This window comes from Eurosta solidaginis, chromosome 3 (genome assembly GCF_040869045.1).
Source record: "Eurosta solidaginis isolate ZX-2024a chromosome 3, ASM4086904v1, whole genome shotgun sequence".
NCBI classification, from domain to species: domain Eukaryota; kingdom Metazoa; phylum Arthropoda; class Insecta; order Diptera; family Tephritidae; genus Eurosta; species Eurosta solidaginis.
In genome coordinates this window covers 226,369,563-226,391,605 of record NC_090321.1, presented here as the reverse complement: position 1 = coordinate 226,391,605, position 22,043 = coordinate 226,369,563, and the positions used below count along the sequence as shown (strand labels likewise).

General features: G+C 37.7%; 1 protein-coding gene across 1 annotated transcript in view; it reads right to left on the bottom strand.

Moving 5' to 3' along the window:
• Positions 1-614: 614 nt before the first annotated feature.
• LOC137245146 (uncharacterized) overlaps positions 615-22,043 on the bottom strand; it is a 213,639-nt gene continuing 192,210 nt past the window's right edge. Inside the window, exon 17 of the mRNA XM_067775333.1 lies at positions 615-1,187. Coding sequence (XP_067631434.1) covers positions 1,104-1,187 — 84 coding nt within the window. The 3' untranslated portion in view covers positions 615-1,103. The remainder of the gene's footprint in view (positions 1,188-22,043) is intronic.

The window sequence follows — 22,043 nt, the reverse complement described above, 5'->3', positions numbered from 1 at the left end:
ACTCCAAAAAAGCCTATGGAAGCAGAGGAAGAGCGCTAACCACTCCGCTGGTAGAAAACGAGTTTAACTCCCTTGGTGTGACCAATTGGCGCTGTTGGCTGCAAAAGTGCTGCCGCTAAATCCTTGTTTCTCGCAAGTTGCACCGAGTTCTCACTACCGTTCTCCTATGTTCCCGGTCCACTCGTAGTACAACAGCTGATCGCTGAATTTGGCATTCTTGGGTTCTGAAGAAAACGTACCGTATTTTAAATAAATACGACCCGTTAAAGTAAAAAGTAATTGACATTTTTATTTTTGGCTTTTCGTCCTAATTATTTGACCAATATAGCATTGGATTGTAGTTCAATACACGTTACAATGGAATGCGCTATGCGTTTCAATAAATTTCACATCGATTTCACGCATGAAAATGTTTTTCATTAATATTTATTGTAAATTTTTTGCGGTAGCTGGTAGTTACTATAACTAATTACATAAAAAATACACAATTTTTTTTGAACACTTAAACATATAATTGTTTTCTAATCTAATTGCTAATATTTTGTATATAAATACATCAAGTATTTTAATTTTCTATCGACTATTCAGACATGCACTTTTAGTAAATTAAATACTTTTTTGCTAAAATTTTTATTTTTTTTTAATTAATATGTTTGTTCGACTTTACATAAATTGAAATATTATTAACACCAATCTTAAAAATGTATAATTTAAAATATTTGTAATGTAAACAAAAAAGTAATTTATTAACATAAATCATCCTTAAATTTGAGTTAATCAATTCTATTAAAACTCAATTAATTTTAAGTACTCAATTGGTAAGCAAGGTATTTTAATTGTTAACGATTATTTACTTTTTCTTATTAGTAGCAGACCTAAAACAATAACGAAAATCAAGAAAAATATTTAAATTATCTTTAATCGTTTAAAATAATTTTTTATTGCCTTTAACCACATAATAGCTGGTATATCTATTGTTTTGTCTACACTCGTCCTCTCACTTCATTTTGTGCATATGCAATGCATTTATGTGTATGTATTCATGTGTATTTGTTACGTTCCGCCACCGCTCACTGTATCCTCTTCGATTCGGCTTGGTTTATTTATGACCGGTCACCGTCGAGAGTTGGCTCGCGATAACGAATGGGATATGTGAGTGCATTTCCTTTGTCCCACGAGTACAATTCCTGCAAATAATAGCGGAATTGAGACAATGAATTACTTTTGTTTCAAACAAACTGAAAATAAATTTTATTTTTCGGACATAAAAGTAGTTAATGTGTGGTGTTTGAGCATATCAAAGTGATTTAATTAAATACAGATACAAACAATTTGATTTAAATGATAAATTAAAATAATCAGAATCACAAGGTACTCTTGCTTCACATATGTATACGTTTGAGTCGTTATATCTTCTATGGCACTTAGTGTTATGTATCTTTTGATCTTTTTTTGATCTCTTGATCTCTTTTCCTTTTTTTTTTGAATTTATTACATAACTTTTGCGCTTTTTTGGATTGTTACAAAGGTATCAGCAAAAACCACATAAAAAATATAAGGCATGTAACATAACATAGCATAGCATAACATAACATAACATAACATAACACAACATTACATGAAATAACATAACTTAAAATAACATATAACGAAACGTAACATAACGCGCCTTGCATTTATTTATTTATTTAATTTAAACTAACATACAAGCGGGAAAGGCGTGGGTTCAAGCGCGGGGCTGTAAAGTGTCGAAGATAATGTGTAGGTCTTACAACCTTAGACTAACAAAGTTGCTTCTATCATTAAAAAGAGAGGACTGTAGACTCATGACGGGTATTCTGACTGAACACTGCCTTCTGGCGTCACATGCCTTTAAATTAGGCTTGGTCAGTGATAGCATATGTAGGAAGTGCGGGTTGGAGGGGGAAACGATCTAGCACGTTTTGTGCTCGTGCCCTGCGCTTTCCAGGTTAAGACTCAAGCTATTAGGAGTGATACAGCTGTCAGATCTAGAAGCAGCAAGTGGCTCAAGTCCTAGGAAGCTTCTAGTATTTGCCAAGAGGAGGGAGTTATTTTATAGCATAGGTCCTAGTTTTTGATAGGGTTTTTCAGTTTGGTCGTTAAAACAAATTTCTGGTAACATCACAGACTCAATCAATCTATGTGAGGTCCTCATGGACCGGGTAGTTCAACCTAACCTAACATACATATCTTGATGTTACCAGAATTTATTTGACGACCAAACAGGAAACAGTTAGGTACCAGGTAAAAGAAATACATATACAATGGAAGCTCTCAGCTCAGCATTTAAAGTTCGGTTACACTCGAACTTGGACACCCTCACTTGTTTATTTGCTGGGCTCGCTTTCTGTCGTTCAAATAATTTTGACTGTTGCTTCACATGGTGCTGCTGGTTGCTCGAAAGCTGCAAAAAAAAAAAAAGAATTCCGCCCTCTCGGCAAATACTGCAAGTTTTCCCGGATCTAGCTTAGTTGCTGCTGGAGCTTTCACTTAGCGAGCGCAGAACACGAACACCTCACTAGTCGAATCTTTCTTATTGCAACAAGCTCTTCCTACGTCTACTGTTACTGACCAGGTTTAATTTATAAATTTATAAGCATGGACCTCTTTTTACTGAGCTCTGGCTTCGGCAGTGAACTCATGCATAAGCAGCTGAAGGTACAGTTTCGTCTTCAAGATGCAGTTCCCTTCCACTACTATCTTGCATAAAGTGTGTAAATATGGATGCGGGGGTGTCGAGCGTGGATGAAAGTGCTAACGCGATTCCTCGCGAATCTCCTTTATGTCACCATCCTGTCTAACAGTAGGTTTACCACCGCTGAAGAAGAGACCGCTGTACAATGTAAACAAAAAACAAATATCCGCCACCTCTTCGCCATCGACGACGAGGGGCTCCGTCCGTGGTACGCCCTCCGTCGCCTACTTCCGCCACGCTATTTGGTCGCCATGCTATCCGAGTGTTGCCGAATTTATCACGTCTCCGCCTTTGGACGCCTGCTCTCAACTACACGTTTGCCTCTTACTGATAGACAGGCTACCTGGCGCTTTCGCTCCTTTTTCTCTTGGTATGGAAATATGCCATCTTTCTAACATTTCAAGCCGTATGTGTGTGTGTGTACGGCTGTATTCCTACTTAGCTTATAGATAAAGATGAGTTAAATTGAAGTGGCTGCCGCGGAGGCATACACAGGCCAGTGTCAGCAGGCCCGATGTTATGCCACAAAAATACCCCCCTGGTAAAACCCACAAAGTCTCTGCTGTCGTCCTCCACGACCTTGCGTAGATCATTCCTGAAAGGAGCTCACAAGCAGCCTTGTTTTGCAGCACCTAACGCTGGGCAGTTGGGCACTAGATGACCTCTTTTTGTCATCTTTTTTTACAACTCCTACAGCATCGACGAAAGGGCGCTTCTGCACTTTCGGCATATCTACCAATAAATCAGTGCCAGCTATTGTCATCAGATTACACAAAGCTTGAAGAAATTTGCCTCTGTAAGCAAAAGCTATATCATTAGTATACGCCAAAATCTTTCCGCCCGAATATATGTTTTCTCCCGAGCCTTGAGTATAAGCGACGAAAGAATGATTGGTTTGTAGTAATGTGAAACTTTTAAAGTCTTAGGAATGACAAGTAAGGAAGGTTAAGTTCGGGTGTAACCGAACATTACATACTCAGTTGAGAGCTATGGTGACAACATAAGGGAAAATAACCATGTAGGAAAATGAACCGAGGAAAACCCTGGAATGTGTTTGTATGACATGTGTATCAAATGAAAGGTGTTAATTATTTTAAAAAGGAGTGGGCCTTAGTTCTATATGTGGACGCCTTTTCGAGATATCGCCATAAACGTGGACCAGGGGTGACTCTAGAATGTGTTTGTACACTATGGGTGTCAAACGAAAGGTATTAATGAGTATTTTAAGAGGGCGTGGGCCTTAGTTCTATATGTGGACGCCTTTTCGAGATATCGCCATAAAGGTGGACCAGGGGTGACTCTAGAATGCATTTGTACGATATGGGTATCGAATGAAAGGTGTTAATGAGTATTTTAAAAGGGAGTAATCCTTAGTTCCATAGGTGGACGCCGTTTTGAGATATCGCCATAAAGGTGGACCAGGGGTGACCCTAGAATTTGTTTGTACAATATGGGTATCAAAAGAAAGGTGTTAATGAGTATTTTAAAAGGGAGTAATCCTTAGTTCCATAGGTGGACGCCGTTTCGAGATATCGCCATAAAGGTGGCCAGGGGTGACCCTAGAATTTGTTTGTACAATGTGGGCATCAAACGAAAGGTGTTAATGAGTATTTTAAAAGGGAGTGGGCCTTAGTTCCATAGGTGGACGCCTTTTCGAGGTATCGCAATAAAGGTGCACCAGGGGTGACTCTAGACTTTGTTTGTGCGATATGGGTATCAAATGAAAGGTGTTAATGAGTATTTTTAAAAGGGAGTGGGCCTTCGTTCTATAGGTGTTCGCCTTTTCGAGATATCGCCATAAAGGTGGACCAGGGGGACCCTAGAATTTGTTTGTACAATATGTATATCAAAAGAAAGGTGTTAATGAGTTTTTTAAAAGGGAGTAATCCTTAGTTCCATAGGTGGACGCCGTTTCGGGATATCGCCATAAAGGTCGGCCAGGGGTGACTCTAGAATTCGTTTGTGCAATATGGGTATCAAACAAAAGGAGTTAATGAGTATTTTAAAAGGGAGTGGGCCTTAGTTCTATAGGTGGACGCCTTTTCGAGGTATCGCAATAAAGGTTCACCAGGGGTGACTCTAGACTTTGTTTGTGCGATATGGGTATCAAATGAAAGGTGTTAATGAGTATTTTTAAAAGGGAGTGGGCCTTCGTTCTATAGGTGTTCGCCTTTTCGAGATATCGCCATAAAGGTGGACCAGGGGTGACTTTAGAATATGTTTGTACGATACGGGTATCAAATGAAAGGTGTTAATGAGTATTTTAAAAGGGCGTGGGGCTTAGTTCTATAGGTGGACGCCTTTTCGAGATATCGCCATAAAGGTGGACCAGGGGTGACCCTAGAATGAGTTTGTACGATATGGGTATCAAATTAAAGGTATTAATGAGAGTTTTAAAAGGGAGTGGTGGTAGTTGTATATCTGAAGGCGTTTTCCAGATATCGACCAAAATGTGGACCAGGGTGACCCAGAACATCATCTGTTGGATACCGCTAATTTATTTATATATGTAATACCTGCCAAGATTTTAAAGGTTTTTTATTTCGCCCTGCAGAACTTTTTCATTTTCTTCTGCTTAATATGGTAGGTGTCACAACCATTTTATAAAGGTTTTTCTAAAGTTATATTTGGCGTCAATAAAACAATCCAATTACCTTACCATGTTTCATCCCTTTTTTCGTATTTGGTATAGAATTATGGCATTTTTTTCATTTTTCGTAATTTTCGATATCGAAAAAGTGGGCGTGGTCATAGTCGGATTTCGTTCATTTTTCATACCAAGATAAAGTGAGTTCAAGTAAGCACGTAAACTAAGTTCATTAAAGATATGTCGATTTTTGCTGAAGTTATCGTGTTAACGGCGGAAGGACAGACGGATGACTGTGTATAAAAACTGGGCGTGGCATCAACCGATTCCGCCCCTTTTCACAGAAAACAGTTAACGTCATAAAATCTATGCCCCTACCAAATTTCAAAAGGATTGGTTAATTTTTGTTCGACTTATGGCGTTAAAAGTATCCTAGACAAATTAAATGAAAAAGGGCGGAGCCACGCCCACTTTGAAATTTTCTTTTATTTTTGTATTTTGTTGCACCACATCATTACTGGAGTTGAATGTTGACATAATTTACTTATATAATGTAAAGATATTAAATTTTTGTTAAAATTTTACTTAAAAAAATTTTTTTTTTTAAAGTGGGCGTGGTCCTTCTCCGATTTTGCTAATTTTTATTAAGCGTACATATAGTAATAGGGGTAACGTTCCTGCCAAATTTCATTATGATATCTTCAACGACTGCCAAATTACAGCTTGCAAAAATTTTAAATTACCTTCTTTTAAAAGTGGGCGGTGCCACGCCCATTGTCCAAAATTTTACCAATTTTCTATTTTGCGTCATAAGTTCAACTCATCTACCAAGTTTCGTCGCTTTATCTGTCTTTTGTAATGAATTATCGCACTTTTTCGGTTTTTCGAAATTTTCGATATCGAAAAAGTGGGCGTGGTTATAGTCAGATTTCTTTCATTTTAAATAGCGATCTGAGATGAGTGCTTAGGAACCTACGTACCAAATTTCATCAAGATACCTCAAAATTTACTCAAGTTATCGTGTTAACGGACGGACGGACACACGGACATGGCTCAATAAAATTTTTTTTCGATCCTGATTATTTTGATATATGGAAGTCTATATCTATCTCGATGCCTTTATATATGTACAACCAACCGTTATCCAATCAAACTTAATATACTCTGTGAGCTCTGCTCAACTGAGTATAAAAATAAAAGTGGCAGTTCTCTATGCAGTCGGAATATACTTAAGATCCAAACAGGCGGTACAAATACATATTTATGGCGTAGAAGGTTTAAAAGGTTTCAAGCTTTTAAGTGTCCACTGAACCCCTCCTCCGTGATATGTATTTCTACAGCCAGATTTGTTGCACAATACTGTGTTTTATTCGTTCGAGGTTTGTAGAACCTCTGTTTACCCTGGATTGACTGAGTGTCACTTCAGCTCCCGACAAAACACACTTCACAACATTACATATATTTAGCTAACAAATTCAATTTTAAACTATTAAAAATATCGAAAGAAAAAACTATCGCCAACTACTTCATTCGTATGTATAGTTAAGGACAGCCATCCTTCATAAGGGCAACAAGAGCACACCATGTCGTATGAGTAACTTTACATTACAAAGGAAATCAATACCCCTCTACTCTCATATGCTAAACGAATTGAATAAGTTCACTTCTCAAAAGAAGTTCATTTCCTCAGAACTTTCTGGTACATCCAGAGTTTTGCATACATACACACGCAAGTATGTATGTAGTATACATCGATATCATTCATTGTTAAAATGTTACGCTCTCAACAACGAACTCATATGCCACTCAATAAACTTTTTAGTAAAGTAAAGATAATTAAATAGATTTGTTACTTTCACAGACAGAATAACTTTCAGTCACAATGCATTAAATGTATTTACATATGTACGTATATATATAAATGGCTTGCATCTATGTAGTAGCAGCTACAGCAATAAGAAAAGCGTTTGAACATATGCAAATAGTGCCGACATATAGACACAAGGCATAGCCAAATGAAATATGCATAAGAAAGACGGTAGCTCAAGGCAAACAAATAGAGGAAGAATTTAGGCCGATAGATTTGTCAATATTGTATGTCAATGCTTTAAGCATTTGTTTGTACGTTAATTCCAATATTTGAGCATTCAACTAAACGTCCATACGTATGTTTATACGTCAATACGTAAGTTTCTGCTTTTACTAATGCTGACTTTATTTAATCATATGTGAAAATTATGTATTTATTTTACTAGCGGCTAAAATTTAGAGCCGCAAGTAACTATATGTTTATTCGCCATACTAGATTCTTTTGTTATTTAAATGTAGATATATCGATACATCGATTTATATAGACGGCGTTCCTGAGAACTTCTGACACTTAAACTCGAAAATATTTAGCGAATTCCACTACTGCACAGTGGTCGGTTCCAAGGCCAAAAATAAAAAAAATCAAAGTGAAAAGTTTGTCACCAAATGTGTCGTTAGTATCTCTTATTAGCAACAGCCTTTTAAAAGGTATATTTGTTTTTGTTGTATACGAACTGTACTCTTTAAGAATAGCTTCAAAACTGAGGTTATGGTATTAGTTCGTTTTTGCAGTGTGAGCAAGTTAAAAATAAAGTTCAAGTTTAAGTTAATTAAAAATACATAAAATAGCATTGTATTGAAATAAATAAAAATGAATATTGGAGTCAAAGGTATTTACTTCATTTTGAAATAATTTTTGGGTCTTTAGCTTGTTATGTTTTTTTTTATACCTTTCATGAACACGAAATAGTATATTAACTTTGGTCCGATGTTTGTAACGTTGAGAAATATAGAAGATAGACTCACCATTAAGTGTACCGAATTGATCAGGGGGACGAACTGAGTTGATATAGCCATATCCGTCTGTCCGTCCGTCTGTCTGTTTGAACGCAAACAAGCCCCTTAAATTTTGAGATATCTCAATAAAATTTGGCACAAGGATGTAGTTTTGTATTATATTAGACATTTTTCGGATCCGGAAGGATCGGACCACTATAACATATATCTCCCATACAACCGATCGTTCAGATAAGACGATTTTGGTTATTCCTGCCGCAATTTAGAAAGTATAAAAATGAAACTCGGTGATATATATTCTAATATATCATAGAAGATATCCTGAAAAAATCATTTTGATCGGAGCTATATATAGTATATATCCCATACAACCGATCGATCAGATAGAAAGATTTTTGGCAATTTCTCCCTTAATTTCCAATATAAAAATGTTAAACTTGGTGATATTTATTCTAATATATCATAGAAGATTTCCTGAAAAACTCACTTTGATCGGAGCTATATGTATATAGTATATACCTATCCCATACAACCGATCGTTCAGATAGAAAGATTTTTGGCCATTTCTCCCTTAGTTTCCAATATAAAAACGTGAAACTTGGCGATATATATTCTAATATATCATAGAAGATTTCCTGTAAAAATCATGTCGATCGGAGCTATATATAATATATATCCCATACAACCGCTCGTTCAGATAAGGGGGTTTTGCCATTTTTATACTCGGTTGAGCAGAGTTCACAGAGTATATTAACTTTAATTGAATAACGGTTGGTTGTACAGGTATAAAGGAATCAAGATAGATATATACTTCCATATATCAAAATCATCAGTATCGAAAAAAAATTTGATTGAGCCATGTCCGTCCGTTCCATTCTGTCCGTTAACACGATAACTTGAGTAAATTTTGAGGTATCTTGATGAAATTTGGTATGTAGGTTCCTGGGCACTCATCTCAGTTCGCCATTTAAAATGAACGAAATCAGACTATAACCACGCCCACTTTTCGATATCGAAAATTTCGAAAAACCGAAAAATTGCGATAATTCATTACCAAATACAGATGAAACTTGGTAGGTGGGTTCACCTTATGACGCAGAATAGAAAACTAGTAAAATTTTGGACAATGGGCGTGGCACCACCCACTTTTAAAATAAGGCAATTTAAAAGTTTTCTAAGCTGTTTTGGCAGTCGTTGAAGATATCATGATGAAATTTGGCAGGAACGTTACTACTATTACTATATTTGTGCTCCATAAAAATTAGCAAAATCGGAGAACGACCACGCCCACTTTTAAAAGAAAAATTTTTTTAAGTCAAATTTTAACAAAAAATTTTATATCTTTACAGTATATAAGTAAATTATGTCAACATTCAACACCAGTAATGATATGGTGCAACAAAATACAAAAATAAAAGAAAATTTCAAAATGGGCGTGGTTCCGACTTTTTTTCAATTAATTTGTTTAGGATAATTTTAATGCCATAAGTCGAAAAAAATTTACCAATCCTTGTGAAATTTGGTAGGAGCTTAGATTTTAGGGTGATAACTGTTTTCTGTGAAAAAGGGCGAAATCGGTAAAAGCCACGCCCAATTTTTATACACAGTCGACCATCTGTCCTTCCGCTCGGCCGTTAACACGATAACTTGAGCAAAAGTCGATATATCTTTACTAAACTCAGTTCACGTACTTATCTAACTCAATTTGTATTGGTGTAAAAAATGGCCGAAATCCGACTATGACCACGCCCACTTTTTCAATATCAAAAGTTACGAAAAATAAAGAAATGCCATAATTCTATACCAAATACGAAAAAAGGGATGAATCATGGGAAAAATGGGTGTGACACCTACCATATTAAGTAGAAGAAAATGAAAAAGTTCTGCAGGGCGAAATCAAAATCCCTTGGAATCTTTAATTTGATACCCATATCGTACAAACACATTATAGAGTCACCCCTGGTCCACCTTTATGGCGCTATCTCGAAAAGGCGTCCACCTATAGAACTAAGCCCACGCCCTTTTAAAATACTCATAAACACCTTTCATTTGATACCCATATCCTACAAACAAATTCTAGAGTCAGCCCTGGTCCACCTTTATGGCGATATCCCTAAATGACGTTTACCTATAGAAATATGGCCAACTCCCTCTTAAAATACTCTCTAATACCTTCCATTTGTTGATACACGTGTCATACAAACACATTCCGGGTTTACCCTAGGTTCATTTTCCTACATGGTGATTTTCCTTTATTTTGTCTCCATAGCTCTCAGCTGAGTATGTAATGTTCGGTTATACCCGAACTTAGCCTTCCTTACTTGTTTATTTTATATTTAACTTAAAAATCGTTTAGGTATGTACATCTGTTCACTATATATTTCTTATCTTATACATCCGATTATTTGGAGATTATGAACGGGATAAGATTATTATTCAGCCCCATTCATGAAAGGTATGAAGTCTTCGGCACATCCGAAGACAGTCCCGTCCTTACTTGTTTTTTTTTGTGTTATTTAGAATTTCACCAGTGCCTTTATTAGTGTTCATTTACACAAATATTTCAATTTCAGCTAAAGTTTTAGTTGGGTTCCTCACCGATCCTCACGTTGGGACTCTTATATTATTATTAATCAAAGTTTTAGGATTCTAAAGTGTTAATATCAGCTGCCACTTTCTGCCACTAACTATATTTTGCGACAGTTTTCTGATATCGTCAACCTAATAAATTATTATCGTATGTCATATGCACTCCCATGTAACATACGACATTATTTTATACAGTCGACGATATGCAAATGTAAACGTTTGTGTGTGTTTGTTGTTTTCTTATTGTTATGTATGCAAGATCTTTTAATAACATTAATTTCTTTATTTAATCCTATTAAACATTGTGTTTGCGATAGACACATCTTACAATTTTTGCCCCTACATCTACTTACTTTTTGTATGCATGCGGTGAAAGTGGGAGGTTGTGGGTCAGTATGAAGGTATCACCCGCACCAATTTTATTGGAAAAAGAATTATCACATATCTGTAAAGCCGTGACCAAATTTTCACTTTGATATCTCTACCGGAAGTATTTTTGGCCACCAACTCCATATAAGACCGACCACTGTGTACTGGTGTGACTTATAAAGCAACCGCCGAAATTGATTATCATAATGACAACAACAATAAATACAACATAGAATATAGCCATCTAATATTACATACAGCTTGACGGTTACCATACAAATTTTCGACCGCCCGCTATCCTAGATTCAAAGCATTTCATAACAACTACGAATCAAATCGCATTTGAAACAATCTAAGTAACTGAAACATTTATACATAAATAAGTATTTGCATACGTGCCTGGTGAAGTTAGATTTTTTGTGAGCTATCAATAAAGATTTAAAAATGGCAAGAGCAATAACAGAATTCGTTACAAATTAAGCTCTCACATGTCAACGGCAATTTTGATGTGCCTTATTAAAGGGTGTTGCAAAATGTTGTGATATTTTACACGCATTTATAGAATTTCTTTACTTAACTGAACTTAGTTTTGAGCGAGGTGGCACTTCAAAACTTTTGAATTCACAAAATGTCCCCAAATTTCACCCTTTATATCAATCACAGACAATTAGAATACAAACATTCAAAAAACTGTGTGGAACTGTCGAACGCATCAATAAGTTTGATCGACAAAGACATATGACGAATGTAATGGAATTCTAAATTAATAAATTTACAAGTGGTTTAGCAGCACGTTTTTGGTCATGCAATCATCTATTCACAGTAACAGATTGAATAACCAATAATCAAAGCTTTATTTATGTACATATATACATGCATGTGTCAATACATTAGCGTGTAAAAATATAGATGTCAATATGTGACACGGTCTATGAAAAGGTGGCTTATGACTCAAAAAAGAAATTGCGAGAAACAGCTGTTAAAGATAAACAATGCATTTCTTCAGGACGTTTGTGCTCTTCTTTTTTTTTTGAGTCATAAGCCACCTTTTCATAGACCGGGTCACATATATTGTTTCCTCTTGCATTGTCGAAACCGTGAAATTTACCGCAATTATTATCATAACCATAAACGTAATTGAAGTCGGGGTCTTAATTTAAACCGTAAAACCGTTATAAAAGCTAATCGTAATCTCAACCGTAATCGTAACCGTTATCGTAATTGTAAAAGTTTACCGCAAACGTAATTGTAAACGTAGCCTTAATTGTAACCGTAAATCTCATCCTCAACGTAGGCATAAACGGTACCGTAAACGCAGCCGTAAGTGTCACTGTAAGTATAAACGTAACCATAACCATAACCGTAGCCGTAATCATAACCGTAACCTTCACGCAAAGAACACCAAAAGCAAATTCGTAGCTGTAAAAGTTGCTAAAAGAGTAACTGCCGCCTTACCGGTAACAACCAACCGTCACCATAATCCTCACCGTAACCCTAACTGCAACCATAACTATAAGCACAACTGTAACCATAGTATTGAACGCATCCGTAACTCCAACCGTAATCATTATTGAAACTCCAATCGTTATCATAACCGGATCGATTACCATAATACAACTACCGCAACCATTACTAAAAAATTAACTGAAACTTACTGAAACCGCGTCGGTAACCCGAACTGACATAGTAACTGGGGCCGTATCGGCGAGTTAACGTCATCCTAATTGGAAACATATTAATTAACATAATTGTAACCGGTAAAGTACCAGTTCGCACTAATTGCAGGTGATAAAAACTGCCCTTAGACTTCGTCCTCGTCCAACGATTTATTGCCTTTTTCGTCTCCTCTTCATCATCATCTCTCACTCTCATTACCAATATAATCCCAAAAATCATCACCTTCTGCCTTCTTCTTCTCTTGCAGTGCCTTTAATCTCCCCTTCTTATTCAAATTTATCTCTTTCAATTGCTCTTCAAGTTCTCTTCAATTCTACTTCTGCACTTCTCTACACCTTCCATCTCTTCTTCGCTCTTACCTCTCCTACCCTCAGGTGAACTCAGAGGCATTCATGCCCCATCTATTTTATTTACTCTTTCAATGTTCTGATTTCTTTTGTTTGTTGGTTTGGTTTACATACACTACTTGAGTCCTTTTCTCGATATTGGATCTGGTTAAATTTTCTTCCTTCATGGTCCTCGTTTTCTCTATGCTACTTTGAGTGATAACTGTTGACCAATTATTACGACTCACGAAGGTGAAAGGCCATAAAATGATGGACGATATCTATGTTGTCAGAGAAAAATCGCTTAAACTGTATGTAATATAGTGGTACGTGACACGAGCTTAACAAATTTGCTGCGTAAGCTTAGGCTTCAACGACAGATTGATGTATCTGGGGGATATTTTAAATAGAAAACTAAAACAATTACAATGGGACTCGGGGCTTAGAGCTGGCAGCGCTCATGTCTCCTTCCGTCGGAAGCACCAACCACCATTTGATTTGGTGTTGAAGAAAATACTCGCAGTAGCTGTTTCCATTGTCCTGAAAAATGTAGAAAGTTACCATGCGACAACGAGCACAAATTCCGTAGTTTTTATATCAATACCTACACGCAGCATATTGCACGTCTGACAACATTTTCTCTACACATTACAAGACAAGAGCAGATGAAGAGACAATAAATTTTTGAGGCTATTCGCCGATGGCTCTTAGCTTGATGGAAAGTGGGGAGGAACTATGTATATTTTCAAAAGACGTGGACTAGAGAAAATAAATGTTATTAGTGCGATTTACCACCGCTAGATTTAGGCCGAAATTCTCTTACAAATCGCTTCGTGCTCCTTTCTAATTTTCCAAAACTTGTTTCTTAAACCCAATGGGGCTTAGCCCGTGACTTGAACCTTGGCTTTCTGCTTAGTAGGCGGATAATGCTACCACCAAACCCCTGCGACTGCCTTTGCGAATATAAGCCAGAATGATCTCTGCCAGGACGTATTCAACTCTTCCGGGAATATATTCAGAATCGTTGGCTGTCTTGTTCATAACTTTAAAGATACTAAGCAGAGATTCGCTAAATGAATGATAGCCAGTATCGCCGTTCGCAAGTGTGATATTACAATGGAACGAAAAAGAATCCAAGTCTGCTGTCCGTTAACTGTCTAGTTGCCGACCGATCTAACCTAACTCGTTATTGGATTCTGCCATACAGTGTGCTCGCTGTGGTTGGGCACTTTTAGAGCAAATAATTTTAAATCGCTCCGCTAGAATTACCGAGCAAAGATACATGATGTTGAGAGGTATAAGGCGAACTTCGTTTTTTTGCGATACGCTCTAATACATTAATTTTTAAACACAATGCGTAAACGCGTTCACCGTACTATGCAAGAGAGATAAACTTTCAAAAGTATACACCCACAATTTGAAATGAAAAACAAACGAGGATGGCTAGAAGCACTTCCAAGTAAATTAATATGAAAGAATTTTAAGTTGGCTATAAAGGGAAGGAAAATTAATTGAGTGGGTGTTATTCAGTAGCTGATATATGTAGCACACATACATATGTATGTATATTTATTAATACAAACACAAGTCAATGAGTCTGTTAATCTGCAAGTGAAATTTTAAGTGATTTATGATGAAATAAGAATTCTTATGAAAATTGTTAAGTCAAACACATATGTGCTTGTTGGGCTATTGAATTTCAAGAAATGTGAAATAAGACAAAGATAAGACAAAGTCTAGGTTTGGGAAAAAACTGAACACTATATACCCAGCGTGTTCTCTCATTTGCATATTAAGGATAAATTCAAAGAGATATGTCATGAACATTAAATTATATTGTGGCGAATATTAGCATCACTTGCAACAACAAAAATATTAAAGCAAGCCAGACTTGTGTACAGGAACGCATCAATCATCATTTACACACATGTATAGAAGGCAACGAAGAGATATCTCACACACACAATTGTAGTCATCAGCCGAAGTACCCTGCAAAAATCATGCGATCAATCCCTAAAGATATTGATCTCCGATTGATCTCTTTTGTCGACGTTTCGGCATAATTGATAAAATAAAGGGAACTTTAATGTAAATCTTTGTAGCCCATTTTAAGAAATGTTAAAAAACAGCAACGAAATGCGTAAAGATTCGACTCCTCCAGTTCCTCCACATTGGCAACCTCAGTTTTGTTTCTACCTGTTTCTGAAATTTAGTCCAGTTCGTTGACCTAGGGTTTCTAAAGGTTCCTCCCTTCTCTACCCTCTTTAGGAAGATGCTGAAACTGATATACGCATGGTCGGAGAAGGATATGGTCTATCAAGAACCATCCAATCATACCTTGATATATCACGCTCGGAGCTCAGTGTAATATCCAAAACATTGCTGGATGTTGGACCAATGTATGTAGGGACATTTCCCCTGTTGGCTATCTGCAAATTGGTTTGCAGGATGTAATAAAAGAGAGATTCGCCTCCCTCGTTCGTATCTGCTCCTCCCCACGCATTGTGGTGGAATCCGCACCTATGACCAACCTCCCTTTGCGCTCTTCGTCCTGTACTAGCCTCTTGCACTCCATCGGTGGAACCTCCGCAGCATGGGCCATGTAACAGGATGCCAGGATAAATCCCGATGAGATGAGAGGATTCCTCCCGATGAGAGTCACGGCTCCGGGATCAGCGCCACGTCAAACGAACCCTTCTCAAGGGTTAGGAGGAGTTCGCTCGACGCCACTTTACTGTGTTGGAGGTTTATCTGTAGGACTCACAGCACCATTGGGCTGTTTGTCCCCCTCCAGCACCTTCGTCGTGACGTCATCGTCCTCCCCTAGCCCTTTTGGTTTAGAGTACTCGAGGCCGCCTTCATCCTCTCGTAACTGTTGTGCCGGGTGTTCCTCTGTGCGAGTCACAGCACCGTTTGGCGGTTAGTCCTCTTCTAACACCTTCGTGGTGACGTCGGGGACCTCCACCTGTCTTTTTTCCCTTAAGCTTTTGAGGTCCTTTTCGACTTCGCCCACCTCTAGCGTGTTAGGATTTTTATCCTCGGGACTTCTTTTCCTGAGTCGCATGTAAATTTTGTCTGTGCCAAAGGACATTTTACCAAGCTGCGTGTACAATATATCCTCCGCCTGCTTGTTTATTTGGAAGATGTAGAACTGACCTTCCTCCGTTGGCCGAGATACAGTAAGTACCTTCCAATCCTGTGTCGGTATGTTCTGCTTCTGGTTCTGCAGAAGTCGCAGTGTATCCTCCGACTTCATCACGCATGGTATCCATACCTTAACTTTTGGTAACGTGGGGATTTGTGCTTTACTACCCACCTCAAACCGCGCGTTCGTGCCTTACCTTTGGAGGTTTGGAACCACTTCCTCCGGCCACCGCAAGCTCGCGATGTTATCGCACACTATCATCTTCACACAATTATACCATCCCCTCGAATCAAAGGTTGGAAGGGGCTTACTTGGTTGTTCCCGCATCATCTTAAGCACTAAGCTAATAAGCTACCTTTCTACAGATCTCCACCTTTCAGTAGTCATCTGTCCGAAAGGACTGCAACGATCGACCAGCGCCACAGTCAGTGACTGCTTTGCCACATCACTCATCTTCTCGGGAAAAGCCGGAGTCTTAGTGTTATCTCCCTTTGGCACCTCCGATAAAGCCGGATTCTTGGCGTCAACTCCCTTTAGCACCTCCGACAAAGCCGGAGTCTTAGCGTTATCTCTTTTTGGCTTATCTCCTAATTCCATAGGTGGAACTTTCTTCTGACTCGCAGCTTTCGAGGTACTTGCTACCTCGTTATTGGGGCCCATCTGTCTTACAGCGTTGGGCCTACTTGTCTTGTCTATGCGACTGCCCTGCCTCGCGGCTCTAGGACTGGGTCCTTTATGCCTCTTGAAAGCAGGCTTGTCGCCATCCGCCGAACGTTGCCTCTTCATTCTGCCATTCGACGCGTCTTCCTCCCCGTACCTCTTGCAGAACCGAGAGTTTCTCGCAGCAAACCTGCCTTCGACCTACTTATACTGCCTCATGTTTCCAAGCGCTCGGTCTCCACATATGTTGAGTCGACCACTGCTCCCAAGCGTTGTACAATTATTAGTGATGCACGGTACTGCGTGAGAGCTCTTTTACTTCCTCTGCTCCGTACCCTTCTCCACTCTTCTACTCCGTTTTCATTTGTGTACTTCTCCAACACGGAGTTCATTGAATCAGCACTACTCTCGCTCCCCGAGTCCGACGCATCGTTTAATTCGTATTTTTCGTCCTTGGCTTGCGACTCAGTCCTCCTCTTATCATCGTCCTTATTACAATTAGGTAATGAGTCATTGATCTTGGTCGTACGACCACCTGCCCGACAAGGCGGGCTCAGCGGTCCAGTTTTATATACGGAGAAAGAACCGTCCGCCACAGCAGCGCCCCTTGCTGTGGTAAGGCCATCAATACTTCCCGAGGTGGCCCGGTATCGGGAAGGCTCCGTTCGAATACAGCCGAACTTATCCCCTGGCTGCAAATCGTCCAATAGGCACGTCCGCATAACACACTGGATTAGAGGGTTGGCAGTTCTTGGTCACCGACAATCCTCCGCCCTCCTTTGAGGCGAAACGGCGTAGATGTCAGTCCTAGACACCTCCGCCTCATAGTCGGGCGCTATGGGGTTCGGCTAAGCCCTCACACCAACGACAAGGTGCCTACCCTAGTCAGGGTATTTTATGTTTATTATCAATTTTTATCAAAATGCCCGTCGTCTACCAATTGCGTTTATTTTCACAAGGTGTTATAAAAAATTTCAATATGATTTCTGCACCGGCTTATAAATAAATGTAAGGCTTGATAACCTCCGAAGAGATTTTAGGCCCAGTTCTCTTTCAATTTGCGTCGTGCGTGCTCCTTTCAATTTTCCTACTAATTGGCGGGACGTAACCTACTTGTTTTATGCCGACTCCAAAAGACATCTGCAAGGCAGGTGAGTTTTCACTGAGAAGCTTTTAATGGCAGAAATACACTCGGAGTGCTTGCTAAAAACATTGCCGATGAGCGACCACGCTTAGAAAACTTTTCTTCTAATTGAAAAAACTTGTTTCTAAAATTTTTATATTGCTGTGGCCGGGGCGTGAATCCAGGATCATCAGTGTGGTAGGCGGAGCACAGTCACATTGCGCCCTAACATTTTTTAGATTTTCGTCTTAATGTGAGCAGTGCCACGCCCGTTTTCCAAACTTTTTTCAAACTTTAATTTTTCGGCACTTTATCTATGTTTGGTAATAAGTTATCGCATTTTGTGCATTTTTCGTAATTGGGATATAGATTTTTTTAAGTGGGCATGGTTGCCAACTGATTTTGGTGTTTTTCATAAAGTATATGGGCAAATCCCAACAACTTTTACTTTTTTGGATACTCGGGTTTTACACACGGGCAAAAAACTTAAGGCCAGAAAAAAGTACAAGGACATTAAGTTTGGCCTTTTGTCTATCCGATCTAATGGTTTAAAAATCAAGAAAGTTGATAGTAAGTTTTTGCAGTACTTCGAAACGTAAAAAAAGTCGATTTTTACACTTTTTCAAGCGATACCCTTAATTTTTGTTTTTTGAAATTTTTCCATAAAATTTTAAGGCATCGCGGAAACGCTATGGAATTTAAACTGAATGTTGCTTTTGAGGCGGAGATTATAAAAGTATGAGCAAAATTATGCGCCCCTGCAATACTCAAAACTATCATCAATCAAAGTAGCGATACTTTTTTTTTGTCATTTTCAATATTGACAGTTTTTTGCTTATAGCGTTTTGAGGCAACTGAGTATTGAAATTTGGATTATGCACGATAATAGCCTATCAGGGACTAAAAATACCTGGGGCTTCAAATTCGATGTGCCCCTTTCAGTTTTGAAGGTAGAAGTAGAAAAGGGGAAGCACTTGGTTGCGTAAATTTTTTTCAGGAGCATGCTTTTTTGTGGGCACAGCTACAATTTTACTTTTATCACTTCATACCCGTTTGTTAATTTTTTCTCTACATCACACTAGCCTCATCTTGGAATATTCACGCAAGGAAAGTTAGTGATGTTTGTACATGGGGCAAATATACAAAATTTTCGTCAAAAATTGGCAATCGTCAAAAAGTGTAAAATTTTTTTTTTTTTTTTAACCAGGTTTTATTTAAAAGCAAATGAAAAGAAACACAAATTTGGTACCAAAATTTAAAAAAAAAATAAATATAATAAAAATTCTACACTTTCTGACGATTGCCAATTTTTGGCGAAAGTTTCGTATATTTGCCCCATGTACAAAGATCAATAACTTTCCTTGCGTGAATATTCCAAGATGAGGCAATTGATGGTATACTACTGTGGTATAGAGAAAAAATTAACAAACGGGTTTGAAATATTTGACGGTTACCCGGTTTCATATTTTTGCCGATATCTCTAAAATCAGGTATCGGGTATCAAGAAAATTATACCTAAATATACCCCACATAGGTATGTATATCCTGATAAAATTTCAACACAATCGGTTAAGAAGTGTTTAAATAAGTAAACAAATTTAAGGTTTTCCGGGTTCATATTTTTATCAATATCTCCAAAACCGGATCTCGGGTATTAAAACATTTTTACCTAAACATACTTCGTTCACATATCTGTACGTTTTTAAAGTTTCAAAAGAATCGGGAGAAAGGTTTTAAAATAAATGTGTTGCAAACTTTGCAGTAAAAAATATTTGGCAGTTATTCGGTTTTATATTTTTACCGATATCTACGAAAACGGGTCTCGTGTATCAAAAAAATTTTACATAGCTAACAGCTGCATATATTTCCATTGCGACCTCAATTTATATATATTTTGCTCGATCTTTTGACTATATCTTTTTGAGGCATTATGTAAGACGAGTAACGGCGATGCACCAATTGGAGCTCCAATTTACCACTCAATGTTCCTCACAAAAAGATATTTGTGTGATACCATGTTTCAAAAAAAAAATTTTTCTCCAAAAAACCAAAGTATCGCGGATTTCCCCATATGTCATATGGCAAGGGCAACTCCGATACCAGATTTAAAAAATATATTTTCAAGGGCTTTCGATTAACGGCCTAAAAACTTTGAGACTTTCTTCTTCTAAAGTGGGCGGTGCCACTTCCATTTTCCAAAATTTTACTAAATTTATATTTCTCGTTATAAGGTCAACGTATAAAGTTAGATCTTAGAACCTTATCAGTCTTTTGCATTGAACTATTGCATTTGTTTCCATTTTTCGCAATTTTCGATATCGAAAAAATGGACGTGGTTACCGTTTGATTTCGCCCATTTTATATAGGACTCTATGCTGAGTTTAATTAAGGCGGTGTATCAAATTTGGTAAGGGTATCTGAATTTCTACTAAAGTTATCGTTTTGATGGACGGATGGACGTACGGGCAGACATGGTGTAATCAAATTTATTTTTTATTCTGTTAATTTTGGCATAATCTATATCTATCTCGTTTATTTTAGGGTATTATGTTCTACCGCTTTCAATTAAAGTTATAATACCATTGTGTAAGCAGACTGGGTATAATAACCAAATACAATACAGAGTTGGTAATTAGGTATGTATTTGAAGTAAGTTATTTCTGCTTATTTACGTCTGACCTAAAATGTCAAAAAAAAAAAAAAAAACAATTTACTAACGACCTTAAGTTCAATTAACCTTTTTAGATAAAATTCAACCCTCTTCAAATATCACCACTGAGTCTGTTGGTATCAATTCAATGTTAAAAATGTTTAATTAATTTGTACATATCAAAGCTTTTAAATCGAATAGAAAAAGTTATTTTGGCATACACAGTTAGTCCCATTTCAAATATTTTTTATCGTTAATATGGGATTTCAGTTGAAATGTTAGTTAATCATGCCATCTAGGTAATCATGGAAATGGCACAACAACAAACCAATTAAGAAAGTCTTAGTTGAGCTAAAACTGAACTTAACATTCTCAATTTTCATCTTCTATCTTACATTTCATTTAATTTCAGTTCTGTGTCAATAGTGAAAGAAAGCAAGTGTATCGAATATTTTCCACGATAAGTCAATTCTGCTTCAACTTATATCCTTCAAAATGCTGGGACTTATATCCTTCAAAATGCCGCTAAAGTTTTAAGAATAATATCTCAATTCTTAAAAGAAGCCTTCTAACAATTAGAATTAAATTTAAAAATAGCTCACCTCTAAATTTTATGATTTTTTTTTTGTTAAAGAAGTTTTCGTGAACTTGGCACTTTCAGGTACAAATATCTCCAGCATCAATTTAAAAATGCCGACGGAAATAGATCACCGTACTGAAGGCCTTTAGAAAATCATAGGCTGGTTTCTGGGTCTAAATTTTGTTGGCCTGTGCATTAACATTATAGCTTTATAAGTTAGAGAGATATCACACGTCCCCAAAAAGGTCAATACACTGAAAGAAAAAGACTGGTAAAATCAACCGAAATTTCTGTTAATTTTTATCCATCACAACAAGATGTTGAATCAACTGCGCACAAATCGTTGATTCGTAATTTACCGTTTTAGTAGTCAAATGAACAAGAAAAGTTGTTGTACGAAAGCACCTATGTTGCCATATAAATAAACAAATGTAAGGCGCGATAACCTCCGAAGAGATCTAAGGTCGAGCTTCTCTTCCAATTTGCGTCGTGCTCCTCTTGATTGTCCCCCTACAAATTGGCCGGACGGGACGCACATGTTTTATGCCGACTCCGAACGGCATTTTCATGGCAGAAATACACTCGGAGCGCTTGCCAAACACTGCCGAGGTGCGAGCCCGCTTAGAAAAATTTGCTTCTAATTGAAAAACCTTATTTCTAAAATTTTGATGTTGCTTTGCCCGGGGTGCGAACCCAGGGCATACGGTGTGGCAGGCGGAGCACGCTACCATCACACCACGGTGGCCCTTACTAACCGAACGTCAATTGGGCTTACATCAAATATGCTGGCACACA